At 39.0% G+C, this 22,676-nt stretch overlaps 2 protein-coding genes and 2 long non-coding RNA genes across 4 annotated transcripts in view; 1 reads left to right on the top strand and 3 right to left on the bottom strand.

Moving 5' to 3' along the window:
• LOC118644124 overlaps window positions 1-16,403 on the top strand; it is a 22,362-nt gene extending 5,959 nt beyond the window's left edge. Inside the window, exons 6-11 of the mRNA XM_036284091.1 lie at window positions 1,598-1,834; window positions 5,161-5,340; window positions 6,990-7,137; window positions 7,939-8,205; window positions 8,452-8,786; window positions 9,556-16,403. Coding sequence (XP_036139984.1) covers window positions 1,598-1,834; window positions 5,161-5,340; window positions 6,990-7,137; window positions 7,939-8,205; window positions 8,452-8,786; window positions 9,556-9,892 — 1,504 coding nt within the window. The 3' untranslated portion in view covers window positions 9,893-16,403. The remainder of the gene's footprint in view (window positions 1-1,597; window positions 1,835-5,160; window positions 5,341-6,989; window positions 7,138-7,938; window positions 8,206-8,451; window positions 8,787-9,555) is intronic.
• On the bottom strand, window positions 3,575-4,972 carry LOC114255282. The gene is made up of 2 exons (XR_003626572.2): window positions 4,133-4,972; window positions 3,575-4,019 (listed from the first exon to the last, which is right to left on the bottom strand). It is a non-coding gene; the product is annotated as an uncharacterized LOC114255282 (long non-coding RNA).
• On the bottom strand, window positions 8,186-9,557 carry LOC114255279. Its single transcript, XR_003626569.2, has 3 exons — window positions 9,329-9,557; window positions 8,619-8,802; window positions 8,186-8,277 (listed from the first exon to the last, which is right to left on the bottom strand). It is a non-coding gene; the product is annotated as an uncharacterized LOC114255279 (long non-coding RNA).
• On the bottom strand, window positions 11,398-22,676 carry LOC105834394. The gene is made up of 2 exons (XM_012676845.3): window positions 22,531-22,676; window positions 11,398-12,603 (listed from the first exon to the last, which is right to left on the bottom strand). Exons 1-2 carry the CDS (start codon window positions 22,648-22,650, stop codon window positions 12,220-12,222), a joined length of 504 nt encoding a protein of 167 aa, XP_012532299.2. The 5' UTR covers window positions 22,651-22,676; the 3' UTR covers window positions 11,398-12,219.

Below are 22,676 nucleotides of genomic sequence, written 5' to 3'. Positions count from 1 at the left end.
TAAACAGTAACAAGCCGGCCCGTAGCTCGAAAAGTTTCAATCTCGATTCTTAAAAGAAAGACACGTCTTGTTTTATTTTAATAAATTTTAATGAAAAAATGATGGAAGTTTCTGAATCGATTCCATCTTTAGATCGCCAATATTTTATTTTGTACTCTTTGATTATTAAATGTTAATTTTATTACAGCAATTTTGTTTTTTCTTCTTCATTTATTAATATTAATATTAATATTTTAAAACTTGATGCTTTTCTCGGTTATCAAGCAGAGCATTCAGTATTTACAAAAGGAACCAGAAACCCAATATCTGTTTCCAGGGTTAATAATTAGTTGAAAAGTTAATGACTTTTAACTTGATTAATTTTAAATAATTTATCTTTGATTAATTATTTTTAAAACACATAAATTTTAATTTAATTCTTTTTTATAAAAAAGTTAAAATTATTATCTACTAGCTATGCCCTGCCACGCGTTGCTGTGGCTCTCTATTCTTATGCTACGTTTTTTTCAAATTTTCTTTGCTTTCGTTGTTTAACTTTCAAGAGCCTTGCTTTACTGTTGCTCTTTTTATTTTATTTTTGAATAAGCATTTATCTATCTTTAATAAATCTAATATTCATTTATTCACGTACTTCTAACTTTTTCTTCTAAAAGCTGCCATGGATTTAAAAATCCATTTAAAAGACTGTTTTAAATAAGTTCCTTTTTTTCAATAAAATAACAGCTATCTTTATTTTTCTTATTACCTTAATTTAAACACAATAGAAACATTCTTCGCCTCTCCCGGTCTCTCCCCGTCTCTTCTGGTCTCTACCCGTCTCTCCCCGTCTCTCCCGGTCTCTTCCCGTCTCTCCCGGTCTCTACCCGTTTCTCCCGGTCTCTCCCGGTCTCTTCCCGTCTCTCCCCGTCTCTCCCCATCTCTCCCGGTCTCTCCCAGTCTCTCCCCATCTCTCCCGATCTCTTCCCGTCTCTTCCCGTCTCTCCCCGTCTCTCCCCGTCTCTCCCCGTCTCTCCCGGTCTCTCCCCGTCTCTCCCGGTCTTTACCCGTCTCTCCCCGTCTCTCCCGGTCTCTACCCGTCTCTCCCCGTCTCTCCCGGTCTCTCCCGGTCTCTCCCCGTCTCTCCCGGTCTCTCCCCGCCTCTCCCGGTCTCTCTCCGTCTCTCCCGGTCTCTCCCTGTTACTCCCCGTCTTACATTATTAAATGTTAATTTTATTACAGCTCCTCGGAAAAATTAAAATTATTATTATCTATTATTACAAGTAATAAATTTATTATAAGTTATGTATGTAAAAGAAACAATTATAAAATAAAAATACTACATAAACAGTATTTTTTTGTTATATAAACTAAATTTACAAATAAAATATTAAATTTAATGATTCATACTATAATTCCTTATATAATATAAATAATACTTAATGTTTTTCAAAATTAACTTTTGATTTAATTTAAATTAGTTTAATCTTAACTTCTTTTAATTCAGATTTTTGTTTATGTAACTTTTAATGTAATTAAATTAATTTCATAAGTCATTAACTTTAATTTAATTTAGTTAATATTAAAAAAATATTAACTTATCAAACCCTGTCGGTTTCAGTGAAAAAGAACGCCAACGTTACGCCGACAGAATGGGTGATCCGATTCAATCCGTTCTTGCGCGTCCCTCGAGCAACACCACATTGCTGGCGAGGTATTGCAAGGACAAAGTACCGAGAACCTGCGATCATGCTATCCTACAGAACACCAGTCGTCCATGCTCTTTGGTCGAAAGCTTCGTCTCCTCTGGCAGCAGCCTAACTATAGAAATGCGCATGATCGAGTCGACAGCGCTTAGGTAAGTGTTAATTTCTGTTATAAAATACATTCGATATATTTTGTTATTATTACTTAAACTAGAGAGAATACGATATCTCTCTTGCTATATCTTATCACGAAAACATAATTGAACTATTAGAGAAATTCTAAACTAAAGATATATATTGTACTAAAACTAGCGAAAAAGTGACATTAATATCCGAGTTAAGATATCTTATGTTCTTGTCGGATTCATTAGTCTACTTAAAACTTTTAGCACCTATTTGCAAAGTTATATAATTTCCAGAATATTCCTTGATTAGTAGAAATATGATCTAATGAATAAAATATTGCATACATTAGTATGTGTTGTGTTATAAGTTCCAAAATTATATTAATCATTTTATATTAATCACTTTGCTTCCGGGGGAAAATTAAAAAAAAATTTAAAAATCCGCGAATCCTCGCAACTGATTGCGAATCTCTAGAAAATACGAAAACTCGAAAGTCATCTGTAAAACATCCTTCGGATGCTTTTCCGTTTTAAATCGAGAAATTAATCAAATAAAAGGGTATTAACAAGATGTATCCGGAAAATCTCGGGGGGACGATATCGGGCGATATGTATCGGCGAATGGCAGTACGTTTGAGAGGCGGTGCGCTTCTCGTAATCTCGCGTTTCATTCAATTCGCTTACAACTATCACCGTATCGAACCGAAACGTTACAAGCGAAGTATGCGGGAACATTTTATAGAAATACGACGCGCAATATCTGCCACGGTAGCACGTTTCATTCGTTCGCCACCGCGTGATGCTACACTCTCTCCTTCTCTCTCTCTTTCCTTCTTTCTCTCCCTCTCTCTCTCTCTCTCTCTCTTCTCTCCGCTACCTACAATATAGATTATTCATGAGGGATTCCCTCCCTTTCCCTATCCTTTCCCTCGCTCCGAGAAGATAGCGAAATTCAGAGGAATGCCGAGACACGCGGCGACGGCGGCCTCCACATCCCATTTGCTTAATTTTATATGCAGCTCTTTCCATCCTCTTCCTCGTTCACTTCCTTTCCCCGTCGGCGAAAGGTGTTACATTTATCTCTTGATTCGTTGTTCCGCAAATATAAAAGTTAAATGAACTCGCGTGTCGCGCATGAGAAAATGTGAATTTTAATAACACGAAGAGGCGGACTTGATGAAAAATTTCGAATGCGCTCATGTATTTGCGTACCAATTCGCGGCCGTGCCGCGCACCGCATTCCGTTCATGGACGTTAATCTAAATGTAATGAATTAGCAGTGCTCCATGCACTTCATTGAGAGCTTTTGCATTCGGATAATTAATTTACAAAGTGGGAAGACAGAGAGAGAGAGAGAGGGAGAGAGGGGGGGGAGAGCTGAAAATCTAAAAGCGAATCAAATATTAACGTTTACTAAAAAATGAAAGAAATTAAGTGCAATATTCGCGCGTGTACATATATCGTAAAAAAATGTTCATTTCTGCTGAATAGTAATTACATCGGTCCCTTTGTGCGACGTTAATCGGCGTGACGTTCACCTCGCCACTTTCCTCCCCCGGTGTTTTTCGTCGCACTCGCGCGCGGAATAATATCCTGGAACGCGCGCGAGCGAAGATCCAGATCGGCGTTTGCCGATGAATAATTAAGACTCCGCGCGGCATTCCACACCCCGATTCACATTTCGCACGCGTTACATCCGTTTATCACGCCACGTCCGTTGGCAGACTATATCTGCGTGTCGTCGGCCTCCCTTTCCAAGTCTTCTCCTTTTTTTTTTTTTTTCCTTTCCGCACCCTCTCGCACGTGCCTATCGGCGTGTGGACGCGGTGTGTTCGGGCGTGATAGCCGACGGCTTGAGTGACGTGCAATGCGGATGCATCACATGGTCTAGTTAATCCTTTCCGCGCGAGGTGAAGCCTACCGACGCGACGACGCTTTATAATAAGCTCGCTCTCTCACCGAGCCGTTGTTTAATAACATCCTCCCCGCAATCGCCGGTGCAACGTTTCCCTTCAAGGCCCGTCGCCGCCTTTCACAATCCGCCGAGGGTTCGTCGATCTTCATCAGCGCACCGAACCCCGCACTGGACAGCGCGGCATGTATTAACCCTTTCTCGCGTTGCCGTTGCTGTTACATTAATACATACATTCTCTCGCGCGACCCATCATTACCGATTTTAACTCGTTGTTCGACGAGGAGACGTCGCGTGTCACTGTGAAAAACGAACAAAAAAGTTTGGGGTTGTTCCAACTTCTTGTATAAACTCACTTATCAGATAAACATGTGTTCTTTTTTAAAAATAAATAAAGATAGACACATATTTACCTGATAGGTAAGGAGTTGCAACGACCGGCTCTTATTACGATTCCTCTATTATTTATCCATTTGTTTTACAGATAAATTTTTTAGATACACAGAAGTTTTATTTTCTTTATCTGATTTAAGCGTTACATGTACCTAGAACGATTAAAATAAGTTTTTTTTCTGATTTTTTTGATAAAAGTGTATTTTTAAATAAAATTATTTAACACAATGTACGCTCATCTCTCGATTTATGATTCTTTTCATACACGGTTTGTTTGACGCGGTAAATAACCCCTCTGTTTAAACACTTTTTATACGTGGTCTTAATTTTACACGCTCAGAAAAATCTTCTTATGATATTTATGGAAATTATGTTTCTATATCAAAGAGTTAAAAAATTTTGCTTAATTATTATTACATTAGTCTAACCTTTTTTTTAAATGAAGAGCACATCAATATTATCCGCACAAAAGATAACAAAGAATGACGGATAAAACGGACTAATTTTATTCCTATAGTGAAAAGTAAAAAACTATGTTTTTGAATAGTTTATAATTTGCTATTTTTAGTTTTAAATGTAATTCTGACCTTTCAAAATGTTTAATTTTTTTATGCGGGTAGACTCCATTTATTATATAATACTCAACCGCATAAAAAAAAATCAAATTAAACTCACTTACGCGGATTTGTTTTACATGGTTTTCTTACGCGATTAAAAATATATTTAATATAAAACTATACTTGAAAAATCAAAACTTTTCTTGAAGTATATTCATATATATAAATATTTTTATTTTTGTATTTATTTCGCATGCTATTCTTTTTTAATTATTATTGCATCATCATTTGAAGACTTGCAATATAAAAATTGAAAACTATTAAAACATGTATATTTTTTAATTAAAAATCTTTAACTTTTCTAAAAAAAATTCAGAAAAATAATTTTTGTTCTTCTATAGGTATATGTATCCTCTTAATTTAATAGATTTATTTTTCCCTTTTGGTTTTACATAAACTAATAAGCCCAATACGATTTTCTTTTCTTCCAGGCCCGTAAACTTTCGAGCTATGTACGAATTCGTCGACCTTCATCAGGATGGCGATCTTTACGGTAGCGGACCGTGTTCTCGCATTTTCTATAGTCGAAATCGAGACCATTATCCAGACCGTAAATTTCAAGGACCACGCGATATATTCTTATATGGTCGTGGAGGGTCGAAGAATATAAGGTAAGAGCGGCCATTCGCTATAACAAATTAGAGATATAAAATAATCAAGTAAGGGAAGGATATTTTATGATTTAGATTTGCTTACCGAAAATATGCATTGTTGTTCGTGATCTCCGTCCATTAACTTTAATACTTGCTAAGCGTACATGAATCTCGCGTTTTGAAATTTATGATAAAATTTATATGATTGTGTAATGGTTTCGTCGACCGATATGATATCATTTATCCGTAATTATTCATTCGCTGATTGTATTCTAGTGACAGTTCGATATTACGACGATTTATCGTTTACGATGGGATCATATCGGTTCGGAATACCGTCGTGAAAGCTAATGCAACGATATAGTGGCACGATTATGATATCGTCAACTCGTTATCATTCGTCAATTCGTGGTGACTCATTATTAACAAGTCTATTATTAACAGACTATTGTGTCGTAGTAATCGGTTCGTAAAATATTCTATTCCCCCATATCTTCTTTCGCGATCGACGAATGGCATATTATGAAACTGATGATAAGAACCGCGTATTCCACACGCTAAATGGCGATTAGAAACGTACATGATGTGCATTACGTAGTCAAAACACCAATATTTTCCATTTGCATAGCTACTTTCATTATAGAAGAATTATATAATATTTTACAATAATCAATGACACATTTTATAATAATCAATTATAGATTGCTATTTACGAATATTGAACCTCGATATTAACAGATTCAGAAAATATCTTTCAGATTTAAAGATAAAAAAAATATGTAAAATGCAATTTGAATTGCCTTTCGTTTCTGGTGATTTGTTCTGTGCGATTTCTGTAATAAACTTGTTGCGATACGTCTTATAATCTTGAATATCTTTCCGCGAAAACTTTATTGCACGTCGCTCAAACGCATATGCACCGAGATGCGTGCAGTGGAGCGAACATATACGCCCTGTCTTTGACGGCTCTCGTATTCTGTGCGCCGTACGTCCTTTTATTACTATCCGTAGGATCGAATCTTCCACAATCCCGATAAAATATCAGTTAGATTGTGGCTTTACGACAATCGTAAAAGGAATTTCACGCCGTTAAACCGAAGTCTTCCTGCCAGCAAATCAGAATTTCTGTCGTAACATTCGATAACACATGCCTACCTGACCTTATTTATCATCTTCTTTTACGTATCACTTCAAAAAGTGTGTCACATGGTAAAATTTTCCAGTAAATATATATTATACATAAAACATAAATGTACGACTAAGTTTTCTGAAATTTTCATGCAAAAAAGATACACGCACACTGAGCTCTCTAAATCATTTCCGTGTACAACGAGACATCAAATCGATTTTATCCGATGTTCTTAATGCTATTTGCATTCGCCAAGAAACTCATTTCCAATCCGAGTAATGAAAGGCAGGAATGCTCTCTGGCGAGATAATTCGACCGCAGAAAAGAGACTAGGAACACGGTAATGATAGTTGTACGTTACCATGATCCATCCGAATAGAAACACTTTGGTCGCTTTCCGATTAACGAGCGTCCAACCTTCGACGCTCCTCGTAATCTTCCTGCAGTATCGATCACTGAACCGGGCTCCTTTGCCTGACCGGCGAGGCGTGTAGATACGATTAAGTGCTGAAAGTGCAGGCCAGAACTGGTTTTGCAGCTGCGTGTACCGCTTCGAAGGAGAACACGACGAGGTGGTGAAGCTGAGGTTCAACAAGCTCCTCAATGGGAATCGCACCTGCCGCAACGTAGGCAACTCCGACTTCAATAGGCTGCTCTGCGTCGACTCCGAGAACTTCTCGGTTAAGGTGCGTAATTGAAACTTCTAGCAGTTGCAATTAGTTCCACGCCAAACCTATTGTACGATTATCCTTCGTGCGAAAATTCAGTTTTGCTTGCTCTTAATATATGTACGTCATGACATCGTTGATTTGTTTGGAGGTTGTGCATATTCGATGTTACTCCTGTTTGCATCTGCAAAACTTGAAAATGTACGAAAAAAGAAAGTTTTTATATTACATTGAACGTTTTGAATAATGTCTCTTGTGAGATACGAATTGTCTCGAGAAGTTGGAATATTATGAGTGACGTAACTTATAGAGAATGGAAGTTATATGGAAGTATTAACAGGTGGCTTCTCGATCGAGTAATTAACGGTGGCTTTGTGATAGCAAGTATCAGCAATCTCCGAATCCAAACACGGTAAACCAAAGTAAACCGACAGGCTTCGAAGTTTCTAAGTAGTCAATACCGACATGAATCAGACACAGACGTGTGCCACAGGCTTATTAGCAACGCGGTTTAATAATGTAGACACGAGATTGACGAACACGATTTTAAAATCGCAATCTAATATCACGATACGTCACTCGATTTTCGAGATTTCATTTTAATGGCTGTCTAAAGGAGCAGAATAAAAATTTTATTCAATAATTGTAGCAAATAAAGAGCATTTTTCCAAAATAATGACGACAGTTGAGAATAATTTCTTCAATTACAAAACGCACGTGTTGATTAAAAAAAATTATTACTATGAATATGATTAATAACGATATAAGATATGAATACGAAGATAATGACAGAAGCATCTCTGCGTTATCTGTTTACAGGTGCTCGATTTACCCTGGCCAAACGCGCCGCCCATCCACCGAGATTGTCTCTGCTCGAATCGATCGCTACCCATCAACATCAAATCTACCTCTAATATCGTCGAGGTACATTTCACTGTTCTATCGATGGACGCTTTGGATGATTACAACAATCTCTTCTTCGAGGGCACCTGGGACTTCGTCAAGACGATGCCTTGCATGCAGAAACGTAGAGTCAGGGGACCGTCCGGCGAAATTAAATACACCCCGCCGATCGACGATGACGAGGTAAACGTGAGAAGCTTCGTATCTTAAAGCTTTTGAACACTGGCGTCTGAAATAACTTTTATCTGTTGAGATCTGCAACAAAATAATTTACAATAAATTATAGAATAAATTTGTCAACACTTAAAAGAGATTTTTAATTATTTAATTAAAGGACTGATGTCAGTTTTTTTGAAAACGTCAAAACAAAATTATAAAAAAAACTTTGATTGCAGCTTCTAATGATTTTAATACTTTTCTTCCCGACAGAAAAATTGCGAGAAGCAGCCGTGGCTGATCGACCCTGGCCCGGGGCAGTACTTATACGTAAAAATGGACGGAATAATTGTATCAAACAACACGAAGTGCGACACCAAGAATCGTATCATCGTGCACACGGGCAGCGCGATTCACGTGTCGGTGTGTCCGAAACCAACCGCTGACTCCAGGCACCACGTGGTGGAGGTGTTCAGCGACGGTTGGGCCGTCGGCAGCAACGCGATGATCCTCGCACCGGGACAGGACCCCATCAGAACTATCGCCGTGGAGTTTATCGTGAAAGAGCCAGCTTCCTACACGATCACGTGGCTCGAGCTCACCAGAAGGTTCGTACCAACATTTCTGTAGATGGAACGTCGGAAAATTGAAGAGTAAAATCTTTGAAGAGGCTGATGTATCTGTACGGGTCGCAGATATTATGTCAATTATGAGCATTACTCGAAGCGAACGAAGCACTCCCGAAGCACAGCGAGCAAAGATCGTAATTAATAGAGTCTTCATGAGCGCGACCTTCTCCGTGAAAGGGAGAAAAAAAAAAGAACCCGTCATTAAACTTCGTCGTAATTTATCTATAACTTTCGCAATCTCTTGCGCGGAATAATTAATCTTGTAAAAACGAAGATCGTCTTAATAGATTCGCGCAGTGTGTCTGCATTTCTCCGCCTTGAAAGTTGCAGAGGAGCTCTCTCACGTCAACTTACTATATACAAAATGTATAGCTAAAGTTTCACAACGTTTAGCGCGCTACAAATGCTCCTGATAATTGATAATTCAAACTGTTCGGGGGAAAAGTATACAATGAGATAGTATAAAAAATTTTACGAAATATTACATGAACTATCGGGGATGAAAATAAGTTCAAACCAACATGTTGCTAATCTCTCCAATTTCAATAAATCGACTCGAGCTCGCCGAGGGAGACTCCGTGCTGACTTTTCGATTCGCAGAGTGGGGACGTACAATAGAATGTCTCTTTTAAAAAGATCCTAATTAATATCCGACGAATTGTCCTCGATTAAGCGGGCGAGAGAGGCGCGTCGTCATTTAGTGACGGAACAATATAACTGTATCGATCCTCCTTCGTCTGACCCGCAGACCGGTGACGTCAACGGCGGGCCTGCAAATGACACGGGACTGCGAGCAACGGTGCCCGGAGCTGGACGCCTGCATAAACGCCTCGCTGTGGTGCGACGGAGTGTCCCACTGTCCATCCGGCTACGACGAAGCCCTCACGCACTGTTCCGTGCTTCTGCAGCTGCCACCGTTGCAGCTCGCCCTGGGCGCCCTCGTCATCCTCACCGTCGTCGGCGTCATTTGCTGCATTCTGTTGCGGGCCTGCCGGCGGCGCGGCCGCCGCTCGATATCCCAACACCGTCTGAAGAGCATCTCCTCCGAGACGGCGATAATCGACGGCAAGGAAGTGATATGCTGACACAGCGACAGTTCTGTGCGTTACGTCGAGGTCGACCGGGTCACCACTGTGTGACGATCGCCGTCGTCCACGTCGTCGTCGGTGCTGCGGGTTCCGGCGGTCCTCTGTAGATCAGCGGTCAGACTCTGCTCGGCCCTACTCTCCTGAAGAAGAAGTCGCCGGGCTGATCGCCGCCACCAAAGGAGGATCCGCGGAACTGCCTCCGCGTAACACGCAGAACTGTCGCGTGCGAGAGATTCGGGACACGCTAGGTGGGGGGAAAAATACCCCGGAACTCATATGTCTATGGTCGGAAAACGCGTTCGATGCTCGATGACTCGGGACGAGTCGGGGAGAGCGCCTTCCTTTACCGAACAAATGGCGCTTTCGTTTTTTCCCGGTTTCTGATTTCGAGAGAGAGAAAAAGAGAGAGAGAGAAAGAGAGAGAGAAAGATAGACGTAGGGCTCGTTTTAAATTCAGGGAATAATGGCGGGGTGAGTTGGGGACGAGTCGGGCGATCTGATTACAGGGGACGTCGTGAATTGTAAAGCAGCGACTGGAACGTGCTTAGGATTATAAGTTCGGACGGTGTCTACCACCGTCGTCGCAGTAACAACAGCGTGAAGTAGAACGGGTAACGGCGGATTAATTCGGCGACGGTGATGTAACGTGAACTTTCCATTGGTCAATGCGTCGCGACGCACGTACACATAAACACACACACACATACACACAGTCGTCTACGTCTATTTTTTAAGTAAATTTCTAACGATATACTGCCAATCACAAATGTTCTCATTTTGAGAGACTGAATCGTTTTATAAACTTTTTTAACGAGAGAAGAAAATCGAACGTATCTGCGATACTTGATTTTTTGATCGTCATTTTTTATCTGGAGACCACGCGGCGGACGCGTAGATCGAGTTCTCGTCGAAGATCCATTCCCTTTGCAGACATCGAAATAATCACTGCCGCGATAACCGGCGGGTTCCGGAAGTTCTCGGGTTCCGATAGACACTTTCGTTATCTTCGCGTGCGAGATCTTATTATTCTCGCGCGAAGCCTTATTACTTCTCGAAGTACCGTTACACGTCCCACGCGAAAGTTTTAATGATTCCCCGTCGAGCTGTCCGAAAGTCATCTCGAAACGAGGACGGAAAAAAAGAGAGGGAGGAAGAACGAGAGAGAGAGAGAGAGAGAGAGAGAGAGAGAGAGAGAGAGAGAGAGAGAGAGAGAGAGAGAACCGCGTAACGTAAGCCGCAGAACTAAAGCGCGAACTACTTTAACGAGGACAATAAGTAATAAAATCCTAGTAGTACGTTGCTATTATGATAGGATGGCTTAGTGACGATCGAACGGCGTTGCGCCTTGATTGAGAACTTGGACGTTTAACGCAGTCGAAAGATTACGTGGCGAGAGGGTTTGTCACGTTCTGGCGCAGTGCCGAGAACGCTGTAAAGTAAAGTAAACGAGGGTCTAGTAAGGGGGGAGGGGGAAGACTTGGCAGATCGATAATGCGTTGTTAGCGAATTACAGCAGATTATTATAAGCCGGTTTCATCAGCGTCACATTGATTTCACAACCGCGTTTTAACGGTTAAGTTCGCTGTCGGCTCAGGACTCGATTAAAGACGGCAATTAACAGACGTTGATGAAACCGGCCTAGTACCATTTTATTTCATTTAAGTAATAATAACATTCTATAAGAAAATACATAGAGCCACATACTTTTGCCCAATCGACAGGCATGCAAAGTGTAATATATTTATATTTGATATCACATTATACAACATGTCTCGCGACAACGTTTATCGAGATTTCCGCGTCGGCGACAATTAATTTGCCAAGGCGCCACGTCGATCCGATTGACACGTTTCGATTAAGGAAACACTTCGTTCGGAAATCCCGAGGCATCGAGCGCCGCGCGCGTATAACACGTTATTAGATAAAAACGCGTTAGTTCTCCTTGAGATTAAGAGTAGGCAAGCAATTTTAAAGCCGAGCGAAAATACTCGTCGTCTCGTGCTCCACACTTTTCCTCATATTTTTTTCCTCTCCCTGTGAGCGCGCGCGCGTGACACACTCACACGAGAGATCGTCTGTAAGATAGATAATTCAGAATGATCGGCGCGCGCAAGCCGTCGCGCGTCAAATCGTCGCAGCATTATTAGATGAATCGAGACGTCGATCGAGAGAGATGTTAAATATGTAACGCAATGTGACGTACTCTACATTATTGCGGCCGTGGTGAACGCAAGAAAAAACTTCGACGTTACTACTTATCGTTTACTGCCAAAAGTAGTCGATTATACCTCGCCGACAGCGAATAAAGGTTTCGAATATTACATTTACATGCGCCATATATGATGTATTACGTGTGTTCGGTATTCCTTCTTAGGATCCTCGATCAGTTTACGATAGGCCGTTGCGTTGCGCTGACTATTATTATTTCGTAACAAATGGGAAAGAATAAAGAAAGAGAAGCGCGATAAGACGCCCCGGGTCCGCGCAGAGGCGGATAAATCGTGAGATTTCCTTTTCGTATCATGGCCGCAGACTTCATTCGGACGTCTGCATTGCGCCCGGGGTTCTGCATTTCGACCGTGAGCGAGTACAAACTTTCGACTAGCGAGCGACGGGTGGAGTAATTGCTGCGGTAAGGGAGAAAATTTCGCCGATCCAATTCGGAGCGCGCCGAGCGACCGTGGAAATTCCACCCGGCAGATTCTACCCTGAGAATCAGAAATATATATTAGCGCAGTTATCGCGGCGCAGCTCACGTCGAGGCGCAGCCTCAGGTGGACGAGGTAACGTTTACGCGCTAGAGATACTGACCAAGTTTAAATAAAAGCGATAGCGCCGACTTTTAGGCGACTTAATTATTCATTTTAGCGACACCACCGCGGAAAGGGTGGGATAATATGTAGACTTCAGTAGCCTGAAATTATGTGATAATATATAAATGCTGTTTTCCTCGGAGCTGTGCTCCGACATTATTGTTACGCCGCCGGGCGAACGGCGTCTACCGAGGGGGCTGTTGAACATCCGGTCGTCTGTCGACACTTTCGAGAGGGGCTGTATTTTCCTCCTCTCGCAATGCTTCCAACGTAACGTTGGAGAGCGCGAAAGTTTAGCGAGATAGAGCAAAACACGAATGTGATTTAAAGTTGCCAATTACAGCTCGCAAATAACCATCCCCACCACAGCCATATCCCTTCCATGAAGGACTGTAGTGACCATTAATAGTGGCGCTAGCCCGGCTAGTGCCACTACTATTGGCTACAGTCCCTGGTAGGAGGGGGTTACTATGATGAGGATGATTGTGCTCGCGAGTTAGAGTTGGCAACTTTGAATTGTGGTTCATCTCTCGGAGTCATCTTTAGCACGCATGCGAGCACACGCCGACGTCACCGCCGCGGCTTGTACACCTTGTTCATACTTGTACATAATTGATTATTTATCTATTTGTATTGAATAATGTGACATGTACTTCCGCTCGCATGGTTCAGCTGTCGAACAGGCACGTTTTCGTTTCAATTATATTAAACTAACGACCCGCGGGTTTTCTTACGACTGTACGACTGCCGTTATCCAAGCGTTCAATTTTAATAAGAGTCTTTAGAGGCGACGTGACGCGAGAGATTCATCTACGCTTCACCTGTATTAATTCAGTAAAGACGAAATCACGATTTTTGCGCTGAGAAGATTGTAAGTGTAGTTTCCGCGCTACGTTTAATTTTAGATCTCGAATCGGTATCGAGGTCGCAATCGTTATCTGTCTATTTGAAATATATTTTAAACAGCGTTAAGCGATGCAACTTTAACCTCGACTCGTAAAATTTTTAGCGCGACATGGCCTGCATTATTATCTGTATTGATAAATTATGTGACTACGTCTTATTAACCAGTGGGACGCTGGTCGATAGAAAAGAACACTCGAGAAGAAGTGAAAATAATTCCCATTGAATTTCTAATAAAAATACTTTTAAATAATACGAGCAAGAAAGCAAAATAACTTCTTCGTGATCATGAACATTACCAATGGCCGTTTTGTGAGTTGCACGATGACGCGTAATGATATTGCGAGCGGAAGTTCGCATGTTGCCGCTTTACTCTACTCGGTAAGTGTAGAATTTCGAAAAATCACGATAGAATCCTTTCGAAATAAGGCGCATCCGAAGTAGAGCGAAGGATGACGGAAGCTTAAGACGAATTAACGAAGTGAAACGCAGCATGCTGATATCGCGTGCTGATATCATCAGCTAACCGGCAATACCGCCAGCTATATTTCGCTCGTTATTTGCGAGTTCACATGCAACAATAATTAACGCGTATAACGGACGGATACGGGACAGAGCGTGATTCTCTTGGCGCGCGACGTAATCTTTTTGAGCCCTTCGCGGGAAACATTTGAACGAAGGCGATGATCGCTGATGTAATACATCACAGCTCGATCTAATACGTGAATTTCATTTCGTTCTCGTTGCTCCACGAAACGCATGCGTTACATACGGAAGTTCCGTACCCGTCGACCCGTTCTCGCGGGGAGATAAGATTTATCGCGCTACGCTCTAAGTGATAACATTGCGGATTACTCAGACAACGAGAAACCACGCATGCAACGCACGTCACGTCACGCGAGCATACGTTTAGTTAACGCGATCTCTCGTGTTCAACCGAATACGAGGAAGTAATACAAGTAATACAAGTTTTTTTTCGTAAAGGAGGTCACGGTTTCATTATCTGTTCTCTCTACGTATTTATATTTTAATCCTTTCTCTTCCTCTTCCCTTTTGTGTCATTGTGAAATAGCTAAAAACTAGTTATATTGGAATATGAGACGTCGCGCACTATTTGCACAAAAGTTTTATTAAAAGAAATCAAATAAAAAATTACGCCGTAAAGTGCAAATGAATTTATGAGAAACTAAAACTTTTTAAAAACTCGAAAGCTCTTTCCTCGTGTCACGGTACGTATTGGGTGATATGTATATCGTACACAGTCAATTACACTGTCTGATATGGATTTTAAATTATAAATCGAACCAAGTGATCATAAATTTTTAATTGCTGAAAATAAATCCGCAACTGAAATTGCTCTATCACACTTTCGACAAAATTGAACTTAAAAATATCGAAGAAAAATAATATTTTGGATATATCAGAAATGATTATTCACACTCGTGTTGCAAAATGATTTTGAACAGTGTAATTATTCAAATTGCATAAGCGAACCATTATTGTCTTTCCCTTTCTTTCAATTTATTTATAACTTTTTCACATGAAGCATCAACACGTGACAACATCAATGAGTGTTTCTTATAAATTTTTTTGTAAAAACAAATCCACAGATAAAGTTGCTCTATTACATCATGTTTGAGCTATTTAAACAAAGGTATAAAAATGCTACTTTTGACAATTTTAAATTCAATTTTTGAAAAATGGGTGATAAAACAATTTTATTTATAAATTCGTTTTAATATAAAAAAATCAAATCACTTAGTTCGATCCGTAAACCGGAAAAAAGTTTACATTTGTTGGACAGCGTCTAAAAGTTTTCATTTACTTGGGACCAAGGTATTATTTAATACTCGGCCTGCCAATAACGTAATTGCATCACATACAACGGAATTCAGCAATTACGTCTCTGATAATGATAATAAAATTCTAATCGACACGACTGATTTACCAGAAATCACTAAGACTGATTATTTACATAGTTTACTTCTGTCGCCGGTACAATCTGCACTGCCACGCATAAAATCTCTTTTACGAGATATGATGACTATAAATCGCAATCGTCTTATGATGTATTATGCTCATTAAATCAGAATTGCATGACCTAAATAACCACGTGACTTGAATTAAAAAAAAAAACAAAATCTTTTTGATCTATATTTTATACAATATATATTAATACCTTCTTCCATGATTTTAAAGTCGGTTGCAACCTGATGCAACGATATCAGCTTTAAAACCATGACCCAGATACAGAGCTACTGGCTTCCCTGATGTTCCACAGCCCGTCGGAGAGAATTTTTTCCCAAAATAGGTCGTTGAAGGTTGTCCTTTTTAATTAACATTAATCGTTCCTGACACGAGTAAATTAATTCGCAGAATCTTAATGGTACATAATTAATTGCACCCTGAATAACTACACGCACGAATACAATTCATCACCATCCATTTATGAAACGGCATTAATTTTTTGAAAGAAAGCGAGAGAGAGAGAGAGAGAGAGAGAGAGAGAGAGAGAGAGAGAGAGAAGAAATAAAAGTGAAAAAATAATTGTTCTGCAAAACGCAAGCGGTGACCTCCTTTTAAAAGTAATACAACACACCCTGACACACCTTGTAATCACAAAACTACTGTATTTTTAAACGGCAACACGAAACCTATTTTAATGAAACGTATTTCGATTATTTTCTCTTTAGAGCGTTAATGCAAAAAAACGTAGCGCAAAAATTTCATAATTCTCTAGATATTATGGGAATGATGATAAAACGTAGCACAATTGGAAAAACTTCGCAAATCAAAAATCACGCGAAATTTCGTGAAAATATACCATCATCTAATACTGCCTTCGAAAACCGCCACATTCGCACATCCGAATGGTAAAAATTCACTGTGATGACGTATTCCTTGATAACGCGTTGCGTGTTATCGCCGCGGTTCACATACGAACGCGTAAACGCCGCAAATTGCCATTTATTATTCCGGTAGAGTGATTTTATTATCGCGACGCGCGAAATGCCCGTTTATATCTGTAAACATTTCGCATACGAGCGTTGACCGACGACAGCGGAAAAAATAATCGAGACGTTCTTAATTCTTCAGCGAAATAACATTTTATCGGACGTTGCGCGAATTTGTGGGCGAAGGGACGTGACGTTTCGTTAAAAGTTAATTCGCTGTCGATATCTCAACGTACAGTCACGTAATATTATCGAACTCTCGAGAGTAAGTTAGTTTCACAGAATTGATCTAAACGTAGACTTTAACGGCAAACGAAGCGAGATAAAGGTTTAAAGTAATCCTTTAAAATTTTAAAATCGATCGGAAAGGGATGCGTAATTACTTATTGAAACTTTGCAAGAGATAGCCGATGTTTAATCCTCGTCATTTAAAGGCGATGAAACTTTGGTCTAAGTCTAAGGATTAAATAAGATTTTAATGTAGAACGCAGAATTATGACTAAATGAAACGTAGTCTGCGAAAATGCGACATTTTACTTACGCGTGAAGCAACCACGTCAAAAGTGAAATATGAAAAACTTTCAAATATGCATTATGGTTAATTCCATGTCGCCACGGATTTAACTAGTCATACATTTTTTAAACAATGTAAACGCGGTTTCAATGCTATAAAAAATTAGAACTTTTTTAGAAACAAATATAAATCAACATTGCTCGATTTTAATATTTTTTATAAACTAAATTTACATTGTTTTCAAAATAGAGACTTTTATTGGATTGTTGCGTATGAAATATCGGACTTAAAATATCGGATTAAATAAATTTCATATATCACATGCCATATTTATCTGACACTTTTTTACAAAGGTATCAAGTGTCATGTATCTGAGAATCTTTTTGTAAAAATATACTTCAAATTTTGGAAATACTTTCTGTTTTTTAAGGTATATACATTTATAAAAATATTTACATATATAAAATTGAAAATAATATTAGTCAAGATTTTAGAGAAATAATTCTCTCTAAAATCGTGCTTTTCATTTTACGAAATGTGTAAAAACGTCATTGAACTTTTTCAATTATATATTCATATTTGCTTCCTCGAAATTAATTTTAATATCGACGGATTTTCACATAAAATCTGAAATTTTTTACGCACCGATCCGATAATTATCCAAAGAGATATCCGATCTGAATCTCCGTAGACGCAAATTTATCGAAAGCCGTGTTTACATGTCACGTTTGAAATGCAGATGGAAACGTACTGCCTCGCACACACTTCCACGTGCTTTATCCTCGAAGGTGATAACTGTTCCGCGGATACGGCAGTAGCCTTCAAGATGCAATTTCAGCTTGAGGGATACCGCCGAGTCGCTTCATCTGTGTAAATATCAATGGTTACATAAAATGATCGGTATGGTCAATGTAAGAGAAATTTACGATTATTGGCCAATTCTCTCGGCTCGTGTTTCGATTGTAAATAAGCATAATCGTATGAATTAAAGCGATTCTAGATCACGATGTAAGTCAGTAAAGTTATTACGTAGAGAGACGATTCCTTTTTCTAGGCGTTATCATTATAACGAATGTAAAATCATATCCGCGGCTGCGAGAGACACAAACGATCGAGATTGTCGGTCGAACTGTCGAACTGTTAAATTTGCCACATGGCAAAGCTGTACTTTCGAGATTTTCGCGCCCTTTTGTTCGTCCTGTTAGCTCTCGGTTTTGATTTCTGCGACTATCAAGATTTTACGGCGTTGTTATAGAGCCACGATAAAATAATCATACAGAATGTAGGACGAAATTTACGGAAAGAGAGCTGAGGCATTTCAAATTTTGCCTAGCAAATTGAGGTATTACTTGCGTATACTATTAGAAAAAAAACTTGATGATGAAACACCTGTATGATGAAGTATATTGTAAACTTTCGGTCACTGCGTTATGAGTTCACTTCTCTTTCGCTTTTCTTGCAAGTTTCCAAGATTATTCATGCATTATTATAACGGAATAAGTACTCTCTCATATAGTTATTACGATCCTATCATTAAAGTTCTGAACGAATCAGTTCCAAGTTAGACAAGCGAATGAGAGAAGTGTTATATCAAAATGAGAAATAAGGATGAATCAATGTCAAGCAAAGAGAGCCGACACACTTTTGTTACGCAACAGACAAACAATAGTGACAGTCGCGTGTTTGTTACGAGGTACATTACCTGCGCGGCTTATTACACAGGTGAACAAATTGTTGCAAACAAATCGAGACGGAGAACTCGCGTGATTGCATGTGCGTATGTAAAATTCCATGCTGCCGAAACGCTGCCGAGGATTCGATCACCTATGTATCATCTCGGACGTCATGGTACTTCGTCGATGAATCCCGTAATACGTAATGGTAATCGCCTCGCTCTGTCGTCATTTCTTTCATCGTCAAAACCAGAGGTATACGTTGGTCGTTGCTACTAATAAAACGATTCAGTGCTGTCTTTGCGCATCGAGATAGCCATTGTTTCCGATTCTTTATAATGATATATTTCCTATATTTTGTGAAAAACAAATGTAATACACACGCTCTACTAATGATTGATAACTAGTTAAAAAAAGCAGTTATCCGATAATCTTCTTAAATCTACAAGATGAGAATCTAGATGAGAAAATAGACAATGTTTGGTCGCGACTTGAACGATAACGTAAATTAATGCGTTTGAATCAAAGAACTGATCGGCTCCCTTTCACGTAACGCGTTTTCGAAAACATCTTTGTTGAAAGTTCTGTTGTATCACGCTACAAAGACGAATGTCATGTAAAACTTTCTACAAAACTCAATTTTCATATCATCTGTTATCATTCCGTGCGGATACCGGGAGGTGTTTTCCTCTCGGTTGGTGCCATCGCCGCTACATCAATCATATTTCAAAGCAGGTACAGATAACGATGTATCTATGTACTTTGCAAAACGATCGCAAGATCACCGCTTATTTGTACGAAAGCATCTTGTAGAATCCGTTTTCAGGAATTGCACGGCGCGCGATTCGATTATGCTCCGTGCGAGATTGCCCGCGGGATTAAGTCTGTTCTATCATTTCGCCTTCGATTGCATCGCATTCCACCGGCTGCAGGTCCGACGAACGTGCCTCGAGATTCGTTTCTTTAGATTCGATTCGAGGGAATGTCATAAGATGCATATGAAACCCAGAATTTGAACCGACGGTCGTGTTCACCGATTCGGATCTCGATGACTCTGATATTTCATACGAAACCGAGACAGGCATCATGATCGATAGGATGATGCAACATACATCTCAGAAAATTCTGCGTATACTTTTCGAAATAAATTTTATACGTTACGATACAGTAACATCTCGAAAATTTGGAATATCTTTCTTGTTTATCCGTTCTTTTGGTACGAAAAATTCTAGAAAATGTGAAAATAATTTTTGAGCTAATTACAAAAATCTTATGTAATTACACATTTTGTGTAAAAGTACATATATTAAATTCTTCCTCTCGGTCATCATTGGATTATGGTGAGCGCAAAGTCAGCAAGAAATCTGACAATAACATAAAAAGCACACATGCACGCATGCACGCGATCTTGTCATAAACGCGCACGTCATTGATACATTTGTATTCGTTCTATTTGAAGACTGTGACACGAATCGTGATGAACAAACTCTTTAAATATAGTACATATATATTTTTTTTTTAATCATCAAGAAACTAGCGTTAACATTTATTATTATACATAATTAATTTGAATATTATATTGATTTATATATACATAATTAATTTTTCAAATTAAATTCTACAATAATAATAATGCTAATTTATAGAATTAAAAATTAATGTTTCAGTGAAATTGCAACTTCACATACATTTTTTTTATTAAAAAATTAAAAGAAAATAAATTGAAAGAATTCTTCTCGAAGAGTAGAATTAAATTATTAGTATAATTAGTATAAAAAATTTAAATTTTGAAGCAATTCCATATTTTTGCGACCGAGGATTCGCGGAATGGATTTTCATTCATTTTCCGCGATTTCCTTCCATTCTTCGCAAACGTAATTTACTTGCGTCAGAAGGCAAACGTAAAGCGTCCATTGTGCAATCGAATTGGCGATCATTGTTCGCGTTAAATCGGATCAAAGCGAGATCAATCAGAGGTGGCAGCGACCTGCGCATGAATCATGAGCGCGTCATGATTTATTTATGGACAAAGTGGCCGTCTCTCTCACGGAATCGAATGCGTCACACAACGTCATCAAGAATCTGATCGCAGCGTTAAATGATTCACTAACGAAAATGCGTTTGCATTTCACAATAGAGATACACAAGAGTATTTAGATTGATGAAGCGATTTCGTGTCACATAGTACTTCGATGACTTGCGGTGTCACTTATATGAATTATATATATACACACACACACACACACACACACATACACCCACACACACACACACACACACACACACACACACACACACACACATAATTTAATTAATTTGTTCCACGATAAAATAAGAACAATAACGACCGATCACCAGACGTAAATTTTAATTGATCCTCCGAAAACATGCTCACGCGACATGCATATAGTTACTAATTGTACCATTGCCGATTACCGACTCGAAGTATAACGAAGTATGCGACATTTTTAATAAATTATTTTGAAGATTGTCTGCGCCTCGTTTTTTTCTCGATCCTCTCCATTGTAATATTGATTTCTTTTTTTAATTTTAAGTCCGATTAATTCTGACAGCGTATAATGCTTCAATAATACCGCAAAATAATATAATTATATCAAATTAAAAATTGTTTTTTTTAATTCTTGTTCTCAATTAAGTTTTCACGGTAGAAATTGGATCTTTTTATGTACAGAGTTGCTACGTACATACGAGAACTCGCGTGTTTGCTTATTTTTGTAGTCATTTACATAATTGTTGCGCAGAAGTCATTATTATGTATCGTCATGGTAGCATAACGCGTGTCGATAACATGACGCGCGGAACAACGCGAATTGAAATTAAGGTGTGGAGCAGCCTCTAAACAGAGGCTGTTTGATGTTAAAAGATACGGTTGTGTGTAGTATCTCGATAACGCGCCAATATGCTAATAATGTCATCACTTTCGGGAAATTAGGTATAATTTTCTAGAAGTTAGTATCTTGTTTGCCTACGCTATTTCTGTCGTTTTCTCTTTCTTGTTTATTTGGGAGGGAATATTTGTCGAGCTCAAACAAGATCGTAAAACATAAGACTCGGAATCTCTTTTGATGCATGCACACGTCAGGATTTTCTATCGCACGATTTGAATCGAATATTATTGTTTCCATAATCAGAATATGTAATTTCAAAATTGTTATTATCATGAGTGTGTAATGAATACATGAATGATAGATATATGCATGAATGATAATATATGCATGAGGCATTATACCTAATGCATCATACCTAATTATAAATGAAAATAATAATTCTACTTATCCAGATCACGTAACGTATCTATATATCATCATTATAAACCTATTGTTTTCGACAAAATCTTGAACGAGACTAATAAAATGCAATTTATGTCTTTAATTAATAACGCCATCAGTCTTCCCTCATTAGTAACATCTTCTATCATTATTAACAATTTGTTGTCACTAAATTTACTGGCATTTCATGCCACATTGCATCAGAAATTTATTATAAATTTACTGTAACACAATCCGTTACAATAAGTGAAACTGTAACTAGATAAAAATGAGAATATAATAAATAAAAAAGCAAACTGAATTATTTAACTTTAACACTTGGATTTAAATTAATTTTTTAGAGACCTAAGAATAGTGTAATGAAAAAAAAAACAGAAAAATATGCAAATGTCCGTCTCGTGTGTTTAAAACATTTTATAACTCGACACTCGGTCAGTCTTGTGCGAATTTTTTTCCCGGAATTCTCGATGATACATCATATAACTTACAGCCATAAGTCCGCGGGACCAGTGGAGGCCACAGAGCCAAAAGAAATATCTCCCACCACCTGATCCTGTCCTTGCCACCACCGCCTTCCCGTTCGTCCTCTCCACCGCGTCGGCGCTCATCTCGCTCTCGTATACCCTTGCGACAC

This window comes from Monomorium pharaonis, chromosome 3 (genome assembly GCF_013373865.1).
Source record: "Monomorium pharaonis isolate MP-MQ-018 chromosome 3, ASM1337386v2, whole genome shotgun sequence".
In the NCBI taxonomy this organism is placed as follows: Eukaryota; Metazoa; Arthropoda; class Insecta; order Hymenoptera; family Formicidae; genus Monomorium; species Monomorium pharaonis.
Note: the sequence above shows the minus strand (reverse complement) of the source record. Positions and strands in the feature narration are given on the sequence as shown.